This window comes from Danio rerio, chromosome 17, assembly GCF_052040795.2.
Source record: "Danio rerio strain M-AB ecotype USA chromosome 17, GRCz13ab, whole genome shotgun sequence".
In the NCBI taxonomy this organism is placed as follows: Eukaryota; Metazoa; Chordata; class Actinopteri; order Cypriniformes; family Danionidae; genus Danio; species Danio rerio.
Genome location: NC_141037.1, coordinates 25,798,081 through 25,820,000, shown reverse-complemented (window position 1 = coordinate 25,820,000; position 21,920 = coordinate 25,798,081). Strand labels below are relative to the sequence as shown.

The 21,920-nt window shown below is 35.2% G+C and overlaps 1 protein-coding gene across 5 annotated transcripts in view; it reads left to right on the top strand.

The window, feature by feature from the left end:
• The window catches only part of abch1 (ATP-binding cassette, sub-family H, member 1), an 85,016-nt gene extending 66,657 nt beyond the window's left edge, over positions 1-18,359 (top strand). For 3 of the 5 annotated variants that reach the window (XM_087290492.1, XM_087290493.1, XM_087290494.1), the window contains 3 exons: positions 11,145-11,304; positions 12,411-12,515; positions 15,181-18,359. In XM_087290492.1, the coding sequence (XP_087146618.1) occupies positions 11,145-11,304; positions 12,411-12,515; positions 15,181-15,287 (372 nt within the window). In that variant the 3' untranslated portion in view covers positions 15,288-18,359. The remainder of the gene's footprint in view (positions 1-11,144; positions 11,305-12,410; positions 12,516-15,180) is intronic. The other 2 variants (XR_015513392.1, XR_015513393.1) reach the window with 1 other exon arrangement.
• Positions 18,360-21,920: the final 3,561 nt, after the last annotated feature.

Here is a 21,920-nt window from a genome sequence, read left to right as displayed (position 1 = left end):
GTATCATGCTATTCACATGCTAATTCATGCTAGAATCATGCTAGTAACATTCAAATTGATGTTAGAATCATGCTAACAACATGCTAATTCATGCTAGAATCATGCTAGTAACATGCTAATTCATGCTAGAATCATGCTAACAACATGCTATTTCATGCTAGATTCATGCTAGTAACATGCTAATTCATGCTAGAATCATGTTAACAACATGCTAATTCATGCTAGAATCATGCTAGTAACATGCTAATTCATGCTAGAATAATGCTAGTAACATGCTAATTTATGCTAGAATCATGCTAGTAACATGCTAATTCATGCTAAAATTATGCTAGTAACTTGCTAATTCATGCTAGAATCATGCTAACAACATGCTAATACATGCTAATTCATGCTAGAATAATGCTAGTAGCATGCTAATTCATGCTAGAATCATGCTAACAACATGCTAATTTATGCTAGAATCATGCTAGTAACATGCTAATTCATGCTAAAATCATGCTAGTAACATGCTAATTAATGCTAGAATCATGCTAACAACATGCTAATTCATGCTAGAATCATGCTAACAACATGCTAATTCATGCTAGAATCATGCTAGTAACATGCTAATTCATGCTAGAATAATGCTAGTAACATGCTAATTTATGCTAGAATCATGCTAGTAACATGCTAATTCATGCTAGAATCATGCTAACAACATGCTAATTCATGCTAGAATCATGCTAGTAGCATGCTAATTCATGCTAGAATCATGCTAACAACATGCTAATTTATGCTAGAATCATGCTAGTAACATGCTAATTCATGCTAAAATCATGCTAGTAACATGCTAATTCATGCTAGAATCATGCTAACAACATGCTAATTCATGCTAGAATCATGCTAGTAACATGCTAATTCATGCTAGAATCATGCTAACAACATGCTAATTCATGCTAGGATCATGCTAACAACATGCTAATTCATGCTAGAATCATGCTAACAACATGCTAATTCATGCTAGAATCATGCTAGTAACATGCTAATTCATGTTAGAATCATGCTAACAACATGCTAATTCATGCTAGAATCATGCTAGTAACGTGCTAATTCATGCTAAAATCATGCTAGTAACATGCTAATTGATGTTAGAATCATGCTAACAACATGCTAATTCATGCTAGAATCATGCTAGTAACATGCTAATTCATGCTAGAAGCATGCTAACAACGTGCTAATTTATGCTAGAATCATGCTAGTCACATGCTAATTCATGCTAGAATCATGCTAGTCAAATGCTAATTCATGCTAGAATCGTGCTAACAACATGCTAATTCATGCTAGAATCATGCTAGTAACATGCTAATTCATGCTAGAATCATGCTAGTAACATACTAATTCATGCTAGAATCATGCTAACAACATGCTAATTCATGCTAGAATCGTGCTAATTCATGCTAAAATCATGCTAGTAACATGCTAATTCATGTTAAAATCATGTTAGGTACATGCTAATTCATGCTAGTAACATGCTAATTCATGCTAGAATCGTGCTAGCAACATGCTAATTCATACTAGAATCATGCTAGTAACATGCTAATTCATGCTAGAATTATGTTAACAACATGCTAATTCATGCTAGAATCATGCTAGTAACATGCTAATTCATGCTAGAATCATGCTAACAACATGCTAATTCATGCTAGAATCATGCTAACAACATGCTAATTCATGCTAGAATCATGCTAACATTGTGCTAATTCATGCCAGAATCATGCTAACAACATCTATCTATCTATCTATCTATCTATCTATCTATCTATCTATCTATCTATCTATCTATCTATCTATCTATCTATCTATCTTTTCATACTTTTTAAAACTGTTTAAATAAACTACTACCGTCAGGCTTTCACAAGCCAGCCTCAAAGTTTGTTCTCAAACTTTAAGAATCTAGTTATTTTTATTAGGCTGGCTTGTCAAAGCCAGACTACTGAAATGCTATTTAAACTTATTATTATATTTTTTATTATTCTTCTGAGACTAAATTTCTGACTCTATCTCCTCCTAGAGCTTTTGAGCTATTACCACCAAACTCGCTCCAGACCTCCAAACTATTCTGACTCGTGTTGCTATATCTCCTCAGACTGATCCGACTTTCGGTTTTCCGAAAAACGTCCCGGGACTGTCGGAAAAATCCCATAGGCTTAACATTGGATCAAACTTTGTGAGCTCATAACTCTGCGTCAGACTGTCACACAGACTTCTAACTGGGCTCATTTAACTCAGACTATCAAACTGCCAATGACTGATCACCTTTAAACTTTCTAGCCACGCCCTAGCAACCACTTTTTGACCCTAGTAACTGTCCCATAGACTTCTATTCAAAAGACTCTCATTGACTTAACATGGGATCAAACTTGGTGAGCTCATAACTCTGCATCAGACTGTCCTACAGACTAATGGCTGAGCTCATTTAACTCAGACTACCAAACTGCCAATAACTGATGAGCTTTTAACTTTCTAGCCACACCCCTAACTACCACATACTGCACCCTAGGAACTGTCCCGTAGATTTCCATTACAAAAGACTCATTGACTTAACATGGGATCAAACTTTGTGAGCTCATAACTCTGCATCAGACTGTCATAGAGACTAATGGCTGAGCTCATTTAACTCAGACTACCAAACTGCCAATAACTGATGAGCTTTTAACTTTCTAGCCACACCCCTAATTACCACATACTGCACCCTAGCAACTGTCCCGTAGACTTCCATTACAAAAGACTCTCATTGACTTAACATAGGATCAAACTTTGTGAGCTCATAACTCTGCATCAGACTGTCATAGAGACTAATGGCTGAGCTCATTTAACTCAGTCTAGCCAGCAGCCAATCACTGATGGCCTTTTAACTTTCTAGCCACACCCCTAACTACCACATACTGCACCCTTGCAACCTATAGACTGTAATTAGCTGTGCTATTAAATGCTTATAATTCTAACATGCTAATGACATGCCAATCATGCTAGCAACATGCTACTCATATGCTAATCATGCTAATGACATGCTAACTCATACTGGAAACATGCTAATGACATGCTAATTTGTACTAGAATCATGCTAGTAACATGCTAATTCATACTAGACTCATGTTAATAACTGGCCTACATGCATATCTTTGCTTAGCAGTGTCCTATTGACTTGGGGGATGGCTCATCTGACTCAGACAACCAATGAGCATCTCAATATGATAATGAAGCTCACAAGCCACGCCCCCAAATTGATTCCATAGACTTCCATTAAAATAGGCCAAGATGCATATCTTTGCATAGCAGTGTCATAGAGACATGGGAGTTGGTTCATTTGACTTAGACAGCCAACCACATTCAAGTTCACTCTGTAACCTCGCCCATAGCAACAAAACAGAGTACCCTAACAACCATTCATCAACAGCTATATCCCAGCATCGGAACATCGTAGAGACTTGGGGATTGGCTTGTTTGACTCATGCTAGCAAACGGAACTTCCTATATGCTACACATGCTAGCAGTGATTAGCTACATGCTAATATTGACTAGCCAAGTACTGTAACTTGCTAGAAATGCTTACTAAGTATAAATGTTTTATCAAGCATGTATGTGGGGCTTGCCTAGTAACCACCCAGGGTACCCTAGCAACTGCCTAGCAACCACCCAAATTACCCTAGCAACCACCTAGTAACCACCTAGCAACGGCCTAGTAATGCCTTAGTAAGGGCCTAGCGACCACTCTGGACACCCTAGCAACCGCCTAGCAACGCCTTAGAAACCACTCAGAATACCCTAGCAACCACCTAGCAACACATTAGCAACCACCTAGCAACCACTTGGGACACCTTAGCAACCGCCTAGCAACACCTTAGCAACCACCTAGCAACCACTCAGAACACCCTAGCAACCACCTAGCAACACCTTAGCAACAACCTAGCAACCACTTAGAACACCCTAGCAACCGCCTAGCAACACCTTAGCAACCACTCAGAACACCCTAGCAACCACCTAGCAACATCTTAGCAACCACACAGAACACCCTAGCAACCGCCTAGCAAGACCTTAGCAACCGCCTAGCAACCAATCAGAGCACCCTAGCAACTGCTTAGCAACAACCTATCAACCACTCAGAACACCCTAGCAACCGCCTAGCAATGCCTTAGCAACCACCTAGCAACCACTCAGAACACCATAGCAACCACCTAGCAACACCCTAGCAACCGCCTAGCAACATCTTAGCAACCACCTAGCAACCACTCAGGACACCCTAGCAACTGCCTAGCAACGACTTAGCAACCACTCAGAATACCCTAGCAAACACCTAAGCATGCTATGTGACATGCTAATTCATACTAGAATCATGCTAGTAACATGCTAATTCATACTACAATCATGCTAATAACATGCTAATTCATACTAGAATCATGCTAGTAACATGCTAATGCATGCTAGAATCATACTAATAACATGCTAATTCACGCTAGAATCATGCTAGTAACATGCTAATTCATACTATAATCATGCTAATAACATGCTAATTCATGCTAGAATCATGCGAGTAACATGCTAATTCATGCTAGAATCATTCTAGTAACATGCTAATTCATAATAGAATCATGCTAATTCATGCTACAATCATGCTAATAACCTGCTAATTCATACTAGATTCATGATAGTAACAGGCTAATTCATACTAGAATCATGCTAGTAACATGCTAATGCATGCTAGAATCATGCTAGTAACATGCTAATTCATGCTAGAATCATACTAGTAACATGCTAATTCATGCTAGAATCATGTTAGTAACATGCTAATTCATACTATAATCATGCTAATAACATGCTAATTCATGCTAGAATCATGCGAGTAACATGCTAATTCATGCTAAAATCATTCTAGTAACATGCTAATTCATACTAGAATCATGCTAATTCATGCTAGAATCATGCTAATAACTTGCTAATTCATACTAGATTCATGATAGTAACAGGCTAATTCATACTAGAATCATGCTAGTAACATGCTAATGCATGCTAGAATCATGCTAGTAACATGCTAATTCATGCTAGAATCATGCTAATAACATGCTACTTATACTTTTTCAAAATGTTTTTAAACTAAATAAACTATTACCAACAGGCTTTGTCAAGCCAGCCTCAAAGTTTGTCTCGACGAACTTTACTGTCTAGTTTTTCTATATTATTCTTCTTCTGAGACTAAAAATTAAACTCTATCTCCTCCTAGGCCATTCAAGCTATGACCATCAAACTTGGGTCAGACCTCCGAACTATTCTGACTCGAGTTGCTATATCCTTTCCGACTGATCCGACTTTCGGTTTCCCGAAAAACGTCCCGGGACCGTCGGAAAAATCCCATAGACGTAACATTGGATCAAACTTTGTGACCTCATAACTCCGCATCAGAATGTCACACAGACTTCTAACTGGGCTCATTTAACTCAGACTATCAAACTGCCAGTGACTGATCACCTTTAAACTTTCTGGCCACGCCCTAGCAACCACTTTTGGACCCTAGAAACCGTCCCATACACTTCCATTGCAAAAGACTCTCATTGACTTTACATGGGATCAAACTTTGTGAGCTCATAACTCTGCATCAGACTGTCCTACAGACTAATGGCTGAGCTCATTTAACTCAGTCTAGCCAGCAGCCAATCACTGATGGCCTTTTAACTTTCTAGCCACACCCTAACAACCAGATACTGCACCCTAGCAACTGTCCCATAGACTGCAATTAAAGAGGTTCAGACTGATATTGTCATGCTGCAGTGTGATAGAGACATGGGGGTTGTGTTTAACTGTTCATACTGGCAAGAAGCTTTGATACATCATCAGTCTAAGCTGTCAATCAACTCCATAGCAACAAAACAGACTAACCTAGCAACGATATGGCACCAGCTATATCTCAGCATCAGAACATCGTAGAGAGGCGGGGGTTGGCTTGTTTGACTCATGCTCGCACTCCATCTATCTATCTATCTATCTATCTATCTATCTATCTATCTATCTATCTATCTATCTATCTATCTATCTATCTATCTATCTATCTATCTATCTATCTATCTATCTATCTATCTATCTATCTATCTATCTATCCATCATGCTAACAACATGCTAATTCATGCTAGAATCATGCTAGTTACATGCTAATTCATGCTAGAATCATGCTAGTCACATGCTAATTCATGCTAGAATCATGCTAGTCACATGCTAATTCATGCTAGTATCATGCTAACAACATGCTAATTCATGCTAGAATCATGCTAATTTATGCTAAAATCATGCTAGTAACATGCTAATCCATGCTAGAATCATGCTAACAACATTCTAATTCATGCTAGATTCATGCTAGTAACATGCTAATTCATGCTAGAATCATGCTAGTATCATGCTAATTCATGCTAGCATCGTGGTAACAACATGTTAATTCATGCTAGAATCATGCTAGTAACATGCTAATTCATGCTAGAATCATGCTAACAACATGCTAATTCATGCTAGAATCATGCTAATAACATGCTAATTCATGCTAGAATCATGCTAACAACATGCTAATTCATGCTAGAATCATGCTAGTAACATGCTAATTCATGCTAGAATCATGCTAACAACATGCTAATTCATGCTAGAATCATGCTAGTAACATGCTAATTCATGCTAGAAGCATGCTAACAACATGCTAATTTATGCTAGAATTATGCTAGTAGCATGCTAATTCATGCTAGAATCTTGCTAGTAACATGCTAAATCATGCTAGAATCATGCTAACAACATGCTAATTCATGCTAGAATCATGCTAACAACATGCTAATTCATGCTAGAATTGTGCTAATTCATGCTAAAATCATGCTAGTAACATGCTAATTCATGCTAGAATCATGCTAGTAACATGCTAATTCATGCTAGAATCGTGCTAACAACATGCTAATTCATGTTAAAATCATGCTAACAACATGCTAATTAATGCTAAAATCATGCTAGTAACATGCTATTTCATGCTAAAATCATGCTAACAACATGCTAATTCATGCTAAAATCATGCTAGTAACATGCTAATTCATGCTAGAATCATGCTAACAACATGCTATTTCACGTTAAAATCATGGTAATAACATGCTAATCTATCTATCTATCTATCTATCTATCTATCTATCTATCTATCTATCTATCTATCTATCTATCTATCTATCTATCTATCTATCTATCTATCTTTTCATACTTTTTAAAACTGTTTAAACTAAATAAACTATCACCGTCAGGCTTTCACAAGCCAGCCTCAAAGTTTGTTCTCAAACTTTAAGAATCTAGTTGACTTTACATGGGATCAAACTTTGTGAGCTCATAACTCTGCATCAGACTGTCCTACAGACTAATGACTGAGCTCATTTAACTCAGTCTAGCCAGCAGCCAATCACTGATGGCCTTTTAACTATCTAGCCACACCCTAACAACCAGATACTGCACCCTAGCAACTGTCCCATAGACTGCCATTAAAGAGGTTCAGACTGATATTGTCATGCTGCAGTGTGATAGAGACATGGGGGTTGTTTTTAACTGTTCATACTGGCAAGAAGCTTTGATACATCATCAGTCTAAGCTGTCAATCAACTCCATAGCAACAAAACAGACTAACCTAGCAACGATATAATAGCAGCTATATCTCAGCATCAGAACATCGTAGAGAGGCGGGGGTTGGCTTGTTTGAATCAGGCTCGTACACCATCTATCTATCTATCTATCTATCTATCTATCTATCTATCTATCTATCTATCTATCTATCTATCTATCTATCTATCTATCTATCTATCTATCTATCTATCTATCTACGTACCTCTATCTATCTACCTACCTACCTCTATCTATCTATCTATCTATCTATCTATCTATCTATCTATCTATCTATCTATCTATCTATCTATCTATCTATCTATCTATCTATCTATCTATCTGTCCATCATGCTAACAACATGCTAATTCATGCTAGAATCATGCTAGTTACATGCTAATACATGCTAGAATCATGCTAGTCACATGCTAATTCATGCTAGAATCATGCCAGTCACATGCTAATTCATACTAGAATCATGCTAACAACATGCTAATTCATGCTAGAATCATGCTAGTCACATGCTAATTCATGCTAGAATCATGCTAACAACATGCTAATTCATGCTAGAATCATGCTAGTTACATGTTAAATCATGTTAGAATCATGCTAACAACATGCTAATTCGTGCTAGAATCATGCTAGTAGCATGCTAATTCATGTTAGAATCATGCTAACAACATGCTAATTCATGCTAGAATCATGCTAGGAACATGCTAATTCATGCTAGAATCATGCTAACAACATGCTAATTCAAGCTAGAATCATTCTAGTCACATGCTTATTTATGCTAGAATCATGCTAACAACATGCTAATTCATGCTAGAATCATGCTGACAACATGCTAATTCATGCTAGAATCATGCTACTCAAATGCTAATTCATGCTAGGATCATGCTAACAACATGCTAATTCATGCTAGAATCATGCTAGTAACATGCTAATTCATGTTAGAATCATGCTAACAACATGCTAATTCATGCTAGAATCATGCTAGTAACATGCTAATTCATGCTAGAAGCATGTTAACAACATGCTAATTTATGCTAGAATCATGCTAGTAGCATGCTATTTCATGCTAGAATCTTGCTAGTAACATGCCAAATCATGCTAGAATCATGCTAACAACATGCTAATTAATGCTAGAATCATGCTAACAACATGCTAATTCATGCTAGAATTGTGCTAATTCAGGCTAAAATCATGCTAGTACCATGCTAATTCATGTTAAAATCATGCTAGGTACATGCTAATTCATGCTAGAATCATGCTAGTAACATGCTAATTCATGCTAGAATCGTGCTAACAACATGCTAATTCATGTTAAAATCATGCTAACAACATGCTAATTCATGCTAAAAACATGCTAGTAACATGCTAATTCATGCTAAAATCATGCTAACAACATGCTAATTCATGCTAAAATCATGCTAGTAACATGCTAATTCATGCTAGAATCATGCTAACAACATGCTAATTCACGTTAAAATCATGGTAATAACATGCTAATCTATCTATCTGTCTATCTATCTATCTATCTATCTATCTATCTATCTATCTATCTATCTATCTATCTATCTATCTATCTATCTATCTATCTATCTATCTATCTATTCTTACTTTTTAAAACTGTTTAAACTAAATAAACTATTACCGTCAGGCTTTCACAAGCCAGCCTCAAAGTTTGTTCTTAAACTTTAAGAATCTAGTTACTATTACTATTAATAATAATAATATGAATACTACTACTACTACTACTACTACTACTACTACTACTACTAATAATAATAATAATAATAATAATAATAATAAAAATAATTAATATTAGAGTGATTTCTGAAGGATCATGTGACTGAAGACTTGAGTAATGAAGCTGAAAATTCATCTTTAAAATCACTGGAATAAATTATTAAAATAAATTAAACTACTTTTGAACAATTATTTGCTACAATAACATTTTACAATTTTACAATCTGTGCTGAATTTGTAATAAAATAAATGCATCCTTGGTGAGCAGGAGAAGCTTATTGGAAAACATTTAAAAATCTCACTGACCCCAAACTTTTGACCAGTAGTGCACTACATACTCATTCTAGCCTGTAATTATATTTATACAGTTGAAGTCAGAATTATTGAACCCCCTTTAAATTATAATTTTTTTTATATTTCCCAAATTATGAGCAAGGAAATTTTCACAGTATGTCTGATAATATTATTTCTTCTGTGGAAAGTCATATTTGTTTTATTTCGGCTAGAATAAAAGCAGTTTTTAATTTTTTAAAAAACATTTTAAGGTCAAAATTGTTAGCCCTTTAAAGCTACATTTTTGTTTTTGATAGCCTACAGAACAAACCATCATTATACAATAACTTGCCTAATTACCCCAACCTCATTAACCTAGTTAAGCCTTTAAATGTCACTTTAAGCTGTATAGAAGTGTCTTGAAAAATATTTAGTAAAACATTATGTACTGTTATCATGGCAAAGATAAATTAAATCAGTTATTAGAAATGAGTTATTAAAACTATTTATGTTTAAAAATGTGTTGAAAAAAATCTTCTCTATGATAAACAGAAATTAGGGAAAAATAAACAGGAGGGCGAAAAATTCTGACTTTAACTGTATATGTATTGTTGTTGTATTATTGTTATTATTAATAATTCATTCAGTCATTAATTCATTTATTAATAAGATAAGTGAATATACATACATTCTTTTTTTAAATGCTAAAAAATACCTTGCTGACAAATTGTACAAATGGTAAATAGGTCATTTGTATTTTAGGGTGATCCCAAAATGCAGTCTTCTAATATTTTAGCAAATAATGGCCAATGTATAAACTGAATGACATTTTAGTGGATGTCTCCTGTAAATCATGAGGCAACAAAACTTAGTTTTTTTATTATAGAAAATAAAATGAAAAGAACATGGGTTGGAGAATTATAGTCTATATAGCAATTATGCATAGCAGTATTCCCTTAGTATTATGATTTTATAGCCCACATCACACCTTTTGTTCTCCATGATGGACGTCCAGCGTTCTCCAGCCTCCGGCGCCTAGACTACAGCTCCACATAAGAAGTTTGGCCAGAGGAGAAATGGTCTGCCCAACAGAGCCTGGTTTCTCTCAATGTTTTTTTTCCTTCACTTCGTCAGTTGGTGAAGTTTTCTTTTTCTTTTTTCCTAGCTTGCTTGGTTTGGGACTTGTGGAGCTGTGCATCAATGGATTTGCTCTTTAGTGTTTGGACTTTCAACAGTGAAATTAAAACCACACTGAACTAAACTGAACATCACTTCTGAAATCAGGACTTTACTAGAATTTCTATGTTAAGCTGCTAGGACACAATCCACATTGTATATTTTAATATATGTGTTGAATATATTATTAACATTTTATCTCAAACCTGAAAAATGTGATTACAAACTGTGCAGTGGAAAATTGAATACAGTTTTTATCTGATCTTTCTCTCATGATTATTATAAGCATGTTGTCTGTGTGTTGCAGATTCCTAATGAAGGCTCTCTGGCTCTGGTGATCTCACTGATTGTGCTGCAGGGAGTGACGGGGATCTCCTTTGGTCTGGTCATCTCGTCTGCAATCGATGACGAGCAGTCAGCCAATCAGGCGGCTCTTGGAGTCTTCTACCCCAACCTCATTCTAAGCGGTACAACTCACAACTCTCTCTCACATCTCTCTCTCTCTCACATCTCTCTCTTTTTTACTGATATTTTATTTTTAAATTATCTTTAAAACCTTTACACCAGAACTGATGCAGCAAGTGATATTTCACCCCAGAATTGAAGATTTACCAACCACTGTCTTTCTTTTGTTGATAAGATTTGTAAGACTCCGTGATTAGCACTGTCGCCTCACAGCAAGAAGGTCGCAGGTTAGAGTAGTAGTTGGACCAGTTGGCATTTCTGTGTGGAGTTTGCATGTTTTCCCAGTGTTCGGGCTTCAAAGACATGCACTGTACAGGTGAATTAAATAAACTAAATTGGCTGTAGTGTATGTGTGTGAATGTGAGAGTGTATGGGTGTTTTCCGGTACTCGGTTGCAGCTGGAAGGGCATCAGTTGCATAAAACATATGCTGGATAAGTTGGCGGTTCATCCCTCCGTGGCGACCCCTGATGAATAAAGGGACTAAACCAAATGAAAATGAATGAATGATTGAAGACTTGGAAATCAGTAGGTGCTGACATCTATGGTATGAACAAAATCTATAGACATCAATTGCTACGTTTTCAGCATTCTTAAGCATTTCTTCTTTTGTGTTTAACAGAAGAGAGAAATGTAAACAAATTTGGAACAAGTGGGTATTGAGTAAATAACTAAGTTTTCTCTTTTTTTGAGGAGGTGAACTATGCCTTTAAGATTTTTTTTTCATATCTCCCTCTACAAATGGTACAATCCAATAAATATTATAAGAGCTATTCGAGGGTAAAATATTTGGGTGTTCAAAATATCCAGTTCATTAAATTATGTGATGTGAATTGATTGATTGATAGTGGAATGAAATAAATAACGTGAATGATGATTCACGATTTAGATAACAATGGAAAGTAAATATATTTGAGCACTGTAAAGGGACATTCTGAGGTCCTGATCCCACTTGCTCTTCATATTTCACATCAACTAATTTGTAGTTTTCTGCTCAAGCAACACAGACACACTAGTAACTACTAAAATATACACATAGAAGGTGTTCGGGAGGAGATTTGCTTTAATGAATGTAGTCATCTGTCTGCTTCTCTGTCTAACTGCTGTAGGTGTTATCTGGCCGGTTGAGTGTATCCCATATCCTCTGCGATATTTGAGTCTCGTCCTGCCACAGACATATGCATCTGAAGCTCTGCGCTGTATCATGTACAGAGGTACAGTATGGCCACTCGTACATCTATAATCATACATCTATAGACCATTTTGAGGCATTTAAATAATTTAAATAATAAACAATGGTCTGTATGTATTTCCTGTTTTACATTTTTAATTTTTATAGCTTCTGAGAATCCAAAAACGTCCACATATTGAAAAATAATGCTATGACAGCTTTTTTTATGTTAAGGCATGATTGAATTGCCTTTTGTTACAGTTATGAAATGGTTAACAAGCAGCAAATGTTCATGGGTCAATGACATCACCACATTAAAATAGTCTATATAATGTGATTAGTGCTGCCAAGTAATTTATCATAATTACTTTAAATAAATAATATTTATTTATATGTAGAAAGTATTTTTAAAGAATATGTTAATTTACATATAAACTGCATGAAATTAAAATATGCCATATAGACTATAGACTTATTTCTTAATTATATAGCAAATATTATAGTATTAAAGTATATTTTAAAATATTAAAGTATATTTTAGAATTTATTTGTATAATTTAAGTATATCGTATGTAATTGTTTAACACATATGTTTATTAAAATATAAATATTTATTCTATTTTCCTTAAAATATGTCAAATAAATATAAAAATATGTAAATATTTTATTTATTAGAATAAAAAAAGATTCAGATTTATTTAGTTCTAATAAACGGTATTATATTTAGGGTTATTAGCTTCAATTATGCAAGATTTTCAATTAGAATTTCAAGCACATGCAACAAAGACTCTAGAATGAAGCATTACCTTTTGTTATTTAGTTATTATTGATGACATAAGGCATATTTAGAATTTAATTGTCACTTTTTAAGCCGGTACATGTTCTTTCGATGTCCCAAAATAACTCTGTATAAAAATAAAATGAGCAACAAACTCAAATGTGTGCATGTAAAGTCCAGATGGTGGATGTTGTTTACAGTTGCAATGTTTAGTACAGGTGGAGTCTTCTCACCTTTCACAATTCATGGAAATGGTGTGTCTATAATCTTGTTTCTAGCAAACCTCAAAGCTAATCTCCTACCAACAAACTTCAGAAGTCTAACGTCTCTTCAGTCCACACAAACACACAGTAATCTCCTCTGAAGTCCCACTCATCTAACATTTTCCCTGTGCTACAAACATCTTGGGTTACAGTAGACTTCAGGACACCCAACACTCTCACGTCTCAATTATTCACAGAGCAGGAGGAGCGTCTGCCTCCATTCCTAAATTAAACACACGACCACACTGCTGTGTACCTGCCTGCTCTGCTCAGAGACTTAGAGAAACACACACACACACACAGCTCAAGTTCAAGTTCATACCCACTGAGGCTGATTGTCTGTTGAGGGGAGATCAGAGCTGAGACTGGAAATGTGCAGACTACACAAACAGGGCTTTCCCCTTCATTAATCTGCAGCAGTGCTTTGGGTTATGGTTATGGTATCATAAGGACATCATTCTGGGAGAGTGTTGTTATTCTAAACTCAAATAAAAAAAAATCTATTGATTAAATTTTGAAAAATATAAATAAAATAAGTATTAATTGTAACATAATTACAAAATTTAAATAAACGGAGCATTTTTTTATTGGATATTGTTTATCACAGTGCCTCATGATTTGTCACTGGTTCAAGTGCATGCACACATGATTTATATAAAATGACAGAATGGACCTCGTTACACTTTTTAATTTTATTTTTAAGGCTTTAGAAATTACCACAGCCGGTATCTAGTTATAATAGTACTATCTAATAATAATTATAATAATAATAAAAAGTTATAATACTTATCAATAAACAACTAAAAAAATTAAATAAATAATTTACCTCTGAATTTAACTTCTTACAAGAACAATTTTAACAAAGGTAGATACATTGGACATTTGCACATTAAATAAAATGCAAAGAAAAAATCACAATAGCAAATCTTTTATCTTAGTTATTGCACATATCCATGAGGTCATAGTTATTGTTAAAGCGCCATGGATCCTTGTCACAGACAGTTCCATATTTGCAATGTCCAAGGACATATACATCCAGTGTTTCTGGTCCAGGGAGTGTGGAGGGTAATATTTTGAATTGAGTTTTTATTTTTATATTTTTTGTTTCAATTTTAAACTTTTAGTATTTTAGTTGTTGCAATTTAATTTAATCTTTTTTACATTTAATTAATTTATTTTGAACTAAACGCTAGTTAAACTAATTAAAAACTAAATTAGACATAATTTCTTGGCAGTCGGATTAGGCAAGAATTTGTTTAGGTGTGTATTTTTTCAGTTAATGCTTATTTTACAAAATAATTTGTATTATATAAATTTTTTATTATATTAATTATTTTATTTTTAAATACAATAACTACAATAGTCACAATTAAATGGAAATGTATAAACGTAGGCCTGAACATTCTGTATTGAAAATTGTTGAAATTTATTGTCATAGTTTCACTTTTCATAAAAGTACTATTTCCTTAATGCCCTAAACAGCCAGACTGTTTACTTATAGATTTTATACTCACCTTTATAAGGGGAATATTCTTCCTTTCTCATGTAAAACAAAACAGCTTCCGCAAATTAAAGTTAAATTTCTGAGTTTTCCTATCATGAGCCTACATTGATTTCCTATCTGTCATAACTCTGCTCATCTTTTGATTCTCTGATTTCTCATTCAGGATGGGGTTTGTCCCGCATGATGGTTTGGCGAGGTTTTGCAGTCACCCTTGGCTGGAACACATTCTTCCTCATGTTGGCGACCATCATTCTCAAGCTGAGAACGTGAGAGGCTCAGCTCAAAACAGGTGCTTCAGATTGGGTAAAGGAGTGTCTGTCGAGGCCAAAAAAAGGATTGACACATGGATCTGCCAATCAGAGCCTCTCTGTCTTCTTAATATGCCATTTACCCAAAACTGGCCTCCAAAGGACCATTAGTGTGAACTCAGGGCATTTCTCAACCAGCTACTCTTAGAGACGTGTTCTACAAAATATTCCAGTATCGAGTCGACTGACAATGTGAAGCATAACACTGCTGGAGCTACTGTATCCATACTCTCTTCGTTTTCTCCAGTTTATATATTGCATCCAAGTAGGTTCTGCGTGCCTGAGTTTCTTTGTGTATGTTCCATATGCCTTGTATGTGCCAGTAAACCTTATTAGACTGGGTAAAAGCACACACCTATAAACTGCTTTAGGTTAGATGGCCTAAACAGAAGGAGTCTCCTCTCTTTGTACAGTAGTGTTTTGTTTTCCAAAATCGCTGCTTGTTCATTGTTTTTTTTTACAATAATAGTTTTTCTGTTTGAGTTATAATAATCCATTCACGTGCCAAAAAAGAAATGAAGGACGAACAAGCGATGTTTACATTTGTGCACATAACAGGCGAATGTTAAACCTGATAGTTGCACTGAAAAGACGAGTTTAGTCTGCGCTTTAGGATATTTTATATATGAACGACAGCACAAACTGCATCACAATGCAAGCCATATGCTGAGTTGCTTGGAATGGCGAGAATAGTTTGAAGGATGTTTTAGCGTGCAATATTTGATCAGGAGATACTTTACAAAGAGGTTTTGGGTATTCATTTTAGATGTGAAGCACTGTTCTTATAAGATGACAACCACTTTAGTAGACTTAAATTTTCTCCACTTCCACATTAGGATTTTTTTGTCTCTACATTCTACCTTCACTGACCAGATCTAGGTTCTGGTTTGGTTTTAATTGTATGGGTTCATCCAAAAATGAAAATATGCTGTTATATGAAACAAAATCAATCCCAAAGGCATTAAAATAAAAAGCTTATCGAATAGCACTAACTGAAAAAAAATAATACACTGAATTAACAACTGCTTGCAATTTAGTGACTTGAATTGGTGGGGTTTGTAATTTAGGTCCTGAAATTTCAAATAGTATCTGGATGCAGCCTTTATGATGCAAGCTGTGACTGCATCACTCAGCGATGCACTGTCAGACACAATGCACTCAAATGGAGCTAGTGACGTCACTGTGACGGTTAGGGGTGGGGTTAGGTGAGCCCATTAAAAAGCATTGGATGCAGCCCAGATTGCACTGCACCAGGTCTGCAGCCAGACCCCTCTCGAAATTTCACACAACTGTTATTTAAGCTGTGAATATTTCAGTTCAAAACATAATTTCATACTTAAATTCAATACTTCACATTAAATTTCCAGATTTCCTTTGCAAAGTATTCAGTTCTGTTAAAAAATGCAAAGTTATAATATTGAAAAGACGGTTTTCAGATTATTTTATTTCAGTTCAAAAATTTGCTTCCATATATTCAGGTGTTCAAATTCGGCGAACCTGCAATATCGGAATGGGAGCAATCAACGAGGAGGAAAAAGATTGCTGGATCATCACTTGAGATCTGAAAAAATGAGGTTTACGTGATCCCCAGCTGGCTTTCCTTACATTAGGGCAAATATAAACATCAAAACATCTACATTTACTCATTTTAGGCCTTCTCATAATCCTTTTATTAGTCTACTTATAATGTCCAAGACATTGATATTAATATAAAATGCCATTTTTGTGCCGTTATTTGCTTTTTCCCTCACCTATTCATCAGTTTAAAAATCTTAATTTGGTCCATCTCTACCTGCTGGTGAAAAAGCAATCTGCAGTCTATCGAATCTGCTATCTGCAATCTATCGCTTTTCCTGCAGTTCCCGGATACAATGTAGAATTTTAACAGTTGAATTTAAAACGCTGATTTTATGGAAGCAAATTTTTGAACTGAAAATTGTCTTTTGAATATTATACTTTGTATTTGTAAACAGAACTGAATATTTTGGAACTTAAATCTTGAAGTTGAATGTGAATTATTCAATATAAGTATCAAATTGTGTTTTGAATTGAAATATTCACAGCTGTGTTAAATTTTAGGGCCTAAATTACAATTCAAGTCACTAAAATGCAAGCAGTTGTTAATTCAATGTATTATTTTTTCAGTCAGTGCCATTCAGCAAGCTTTTCATTTCAATATTTTAAATATTAGTCACTGATTTTGTTCCATACTGTTAAATTGATCACATTTTGTGCAATCTAGATGTTGGTGATTTTTTTCCTTTTGTGCAGCAGAGAAGTTTTCAACTGAGACTGTGTTTTTGGTGATTCATAAAATGTAAGTTAACAACTACCAGCACTCAGAAGGCAAAATAGAATTGATAGAGTTTACAATGGGGATGGAGGAATTGCATTTTATGAATCCTCAAGGACCACAGGTTGAGCTAAAAAAAAGTCCTTGTTTATTGATTATTGTAATTTAACTGTAGTTTCTCATTTTTGGGTGAACTATCTCTTTTTAAGTTTCTACACCACAGCCAGAAGCACAAACTCTAAACTAAAAGACTTTTTAAGTTACAAATTAGTTTGAATGCAAATTAGATTTAAAAGATTTAAAGCTACCTTTAAATTTTATTCCACTTTATATTAGCTGAATTTTAATATAGTATATACTTAACAATTATGAGGCGATTGTTTATTTATTGTAGTAATAATGACGCCCACAATAAGATTGGAATTTGGTGTTATGTTTATGTGATAGAGCGTAGGCTGACAGTTGATTTTAGGACTAGAGCTCTGTTGGTTCTGGATTTTCTGTGTTTGGCTCCGGCTGAAGCTTATAGAGACAAATGATTGGCAAAGGTTTGGTAGGTACTGTGCCATTTTGAAAGGTCATCGTGTCACCTCTATATACACACACAAGACCATCATTTGCTACCTCTTGAATTGTTGCATAAATTTCCTTATACGTGTGCACACTGTTCTTGTTATTTGTGTAAAATTATCTTTATGGAGCTGTTGACATCTTTTTCAGAAATAAATCTTTTCAAAAAGATGACCGTTTATACTTGTATAATAATGTTAATCTAATTAACTACTCATAGTGTTGTACCTTTCGTGATCCTTCATTACAAAGAGCCCTTGAAAGTGACTAGTTTTGAGCACTTGAGTTTGGAATGACACTTTAATATGGTGGTCATGATTGTTTTCACTCTGAAGATCCTTTGAGTAGGGAAATGTAGTGAATTTGGCTTCACACACTTCGTTCAGTTCAGAAGGGCTCTTAGGGCATTGATGAGCTCTTTCAAATGGGAAACCAGAGTATAAATCTAATGTGGAAAAAATCTGGGGCCGAAAAAGAACTTGACGTTTGTGCACTCCTCAACAGCCTCTCTATCGTAAGTTCAAAATAACGCAGAAAAAGATGGCTATTCTGTACTATGGTGATGTGTCTTGCCCAGAAAATTAATTCAAACTCCAGTAATCAACACTTTAAGGCAGGGGTGTCAAGCTCAGATCCTGGAGGGCCGCAGTTCCTGCACAGTCCCAACCATGCTCAAACACACTTGCCTGTAGGTTTCAAACAAGCCTGAAGGACTTAATTAATTTGATCAGGTGTGTTTAATTAGGGCTGGAACTAAACTGTGCAAAGCTGCAGCCCTCCAGGAACTGAGTTTGACGTCTGTGCTTTAAGGAGATCAAAATCTTTCACCAAAGTGTCCTAAAACTATCTAACAACATAGGCCTACTTGTCTCATGACAATTGTAAAAAAAGAAACGTATATGATCCATCTCAAAGATCCGTTGCTTTTAAAATGTCTCTCTACCTGCTGACATCTGACTGTTTGTCCACATTGCGGCAAATGTATTTCCAACTTTAATTGCTAATCAAAGAATAATAAAATCTTGGGCGTATGTTAAATTATATTCAATAGGCTATGCTAAAGTAAACTCACTAGTACACTCTCAGAAATAAAGGTACCTAGAGCTGTCACTGGGGTGCTACTTTTTAAAAACATACAATGTAAAGGATACATATTAGTACCTAAAAATACAAAAGTGTACCTCTTAAAATTTGTAGGTATATGCATTTGCAAATATATGCTTTTGAGGTACCATTATGGATCCTTGAAGTACAAATGTAAACCTTTTGAGAAGGTATCACCTGAGTGACAGCTTTGTACCTTTATTTCTGATTAGTGTAGGCTAATAAACTGCTGGCTGCAGTTCAAAGGTGGCACTGAAAAGGCTTATTCCCAGAATATTATATTTTCATTGTAAGCATATTAACTTTTTGATGAACCACTTAAAATAATGAATCAGTGTCATATAGACATTGTAATTTGAAACTATTCTTATGTGAGACTCAGGTCAGCAGCCAACATCCAGAATAACAAACAAAGATGCCTATTAGATATGAGGGTTCTTATTTTATCTGATATATCTAATGATGTGAATGTCTGACATTGAAAGCATTAAATGCATCATGTCAGTTAATCATTCATGCTGGTGACGTAATGTTAGGGTAATTGGAGAGCTTAAATGCCAGCATCAGTTTATGCGACATGCTTGGTAGATTGAATTACATATTGAAAAACAAATGGATTGATAAAGTGTTCAGATTGCTAATTGAGTTGGTCATGAGAAGCTGGACTTTCCTCTGTAATCCCTAGTGGAATTACTGGGAAAAATCCCATTCTCCCATATCAGACATAATTTATTACAGGAAATCAAACTCCACACCCAAGCTATGATCAGCATTCAAAGTTACTTGTGAAAATACTGGAAGTCAGCTGAAAAGAATTGGTTGATTTTGCTGGATATTATGTCCAGGAATAGGGCTCTTCTCTGCCTTTTCAGTTTGAGAAAGTTTCATAAATCTGAAGTAATTATTGGCCAAAAATATTCTTGTTTAATAAACCACATTTACTTTATGAAACATATAAATATTAACATTATATGAGAATCAACACCAGTTTTAATATTGAACTACAGTAGTGGACTTGTTCCATCAAGAACTTCCACAACATGGTGATTAAATGACTAGATGACATCACCCACAGCAGCTCACCCAGTGCTATCACAGTCTATAAATAGATTCTCTGCCAGTCTCTCACTGCTGTGTTAGGGCAGGTTTAGATTTAGGAAGGTAAAATACTAAAGAAATGAAAATCTACAGCTCACAAAATATATTTGAAAGAAAAACAAATATATTTGAACTATTACTCAGTGCAGCTGATGTAGAATACAGAAACATATGTTGATCTGTGCGCACATTGATTCCTCAGGTTTGTTTTTCCATATTCTAAACATTCTGTTGATATATTTTTGTACATGGTTACGGTCACCTTGACAGCCAGGGCAATAATTTGAACGCAATCTCCTAATGGCTGGGATGTAAACCTGATTGCTGTCACACTGTTTTATGTTTCTCACAGCTATTTGTTTTTAATCTTCTGGACGGGCACTAAATTAGGCTCTCAGATCACATTTTGTATAAAACAAATGGAGTCATTTGCAATGTGTAATTGCAATGGACTTTCCAACATTTATAGACCTTGAATAGCCCAATAAAATGATGTAAAGCCTGTAAAGGGATAGTTCGCCCAAAAAATTAATCATGTGGTTATAAACCTTTATGAGTTTATTTTTTCTACTGAACACAGAAGGTAATTTGAAGAATGCTGGTTGCCTGCATCCATCAGCTTCTAATGAAGGAACAATGGTACTATGGAAGTCAATGGGGACCAGCATTTTTCAAAACATCTTCTTTTGTGTTCAACAAAAGAAAGACACTCAATAGTGGAGGAGGAGTGAAGGATGACAGAAATTTCATTATTGGGTGAATCATCCCTTTAAATATTGAAAAATGTTAATTATTTAAAGAACACAAATGTGCTACCACTCATAATGCATTGGCATGTACATTATGCTCAACCTTCATATTCCTGGGTGTTTTGTACCCGAAGAAGCATAACAGCAACTTATAAATATGCAGTCAGTAGGTGATATTATAGCCCACTCTACAGTTATTAGAAAGAATGAAACTACTAGAATAATCTTTGCTAAAGAGCAGATTGTGGGTTACAAAGTTGACTGATGAAAGCAAGTTTCATTTATTTGGGTTTAATGGAAATCATTATGTTGGCATAAAGAAGTGTTTACAGTCTCAAATGTGAAGATCTTGGAAAAAGACTACTGTAAATGTATTTAACAAATGTTTATTTTACACTGATGGATTCATTAATGTAGCTAGTTTTTAAGTGTCTTAAAGCATTTTGGTCGTTTACACTACCTGACAAAAGCCTTCTAGTTGATCGTTTGAAAAAGTGGCAAAATCATTTTTTTCCATGAATCATCTGTTGAACTGCCTCCCAATCATCACAAATACTGCAGAAGACATATTTGAAAAGACCGCATAGACCCAAGATTCTCACAAATCAGTGAAGTTTGGTGAAGGAAAATCATGGTTTGGGGTCACATTCAGTATGGGGGCGTGTGAGAGATCTGCAGAGTGGGTTGCAACATCAATAGCCTGAAGACATTTGTGCTGCCCATTACATTACAAACCGCAGGAGAGGGCAAATTCTTCAGCAGGATAACACTCATACTTCAG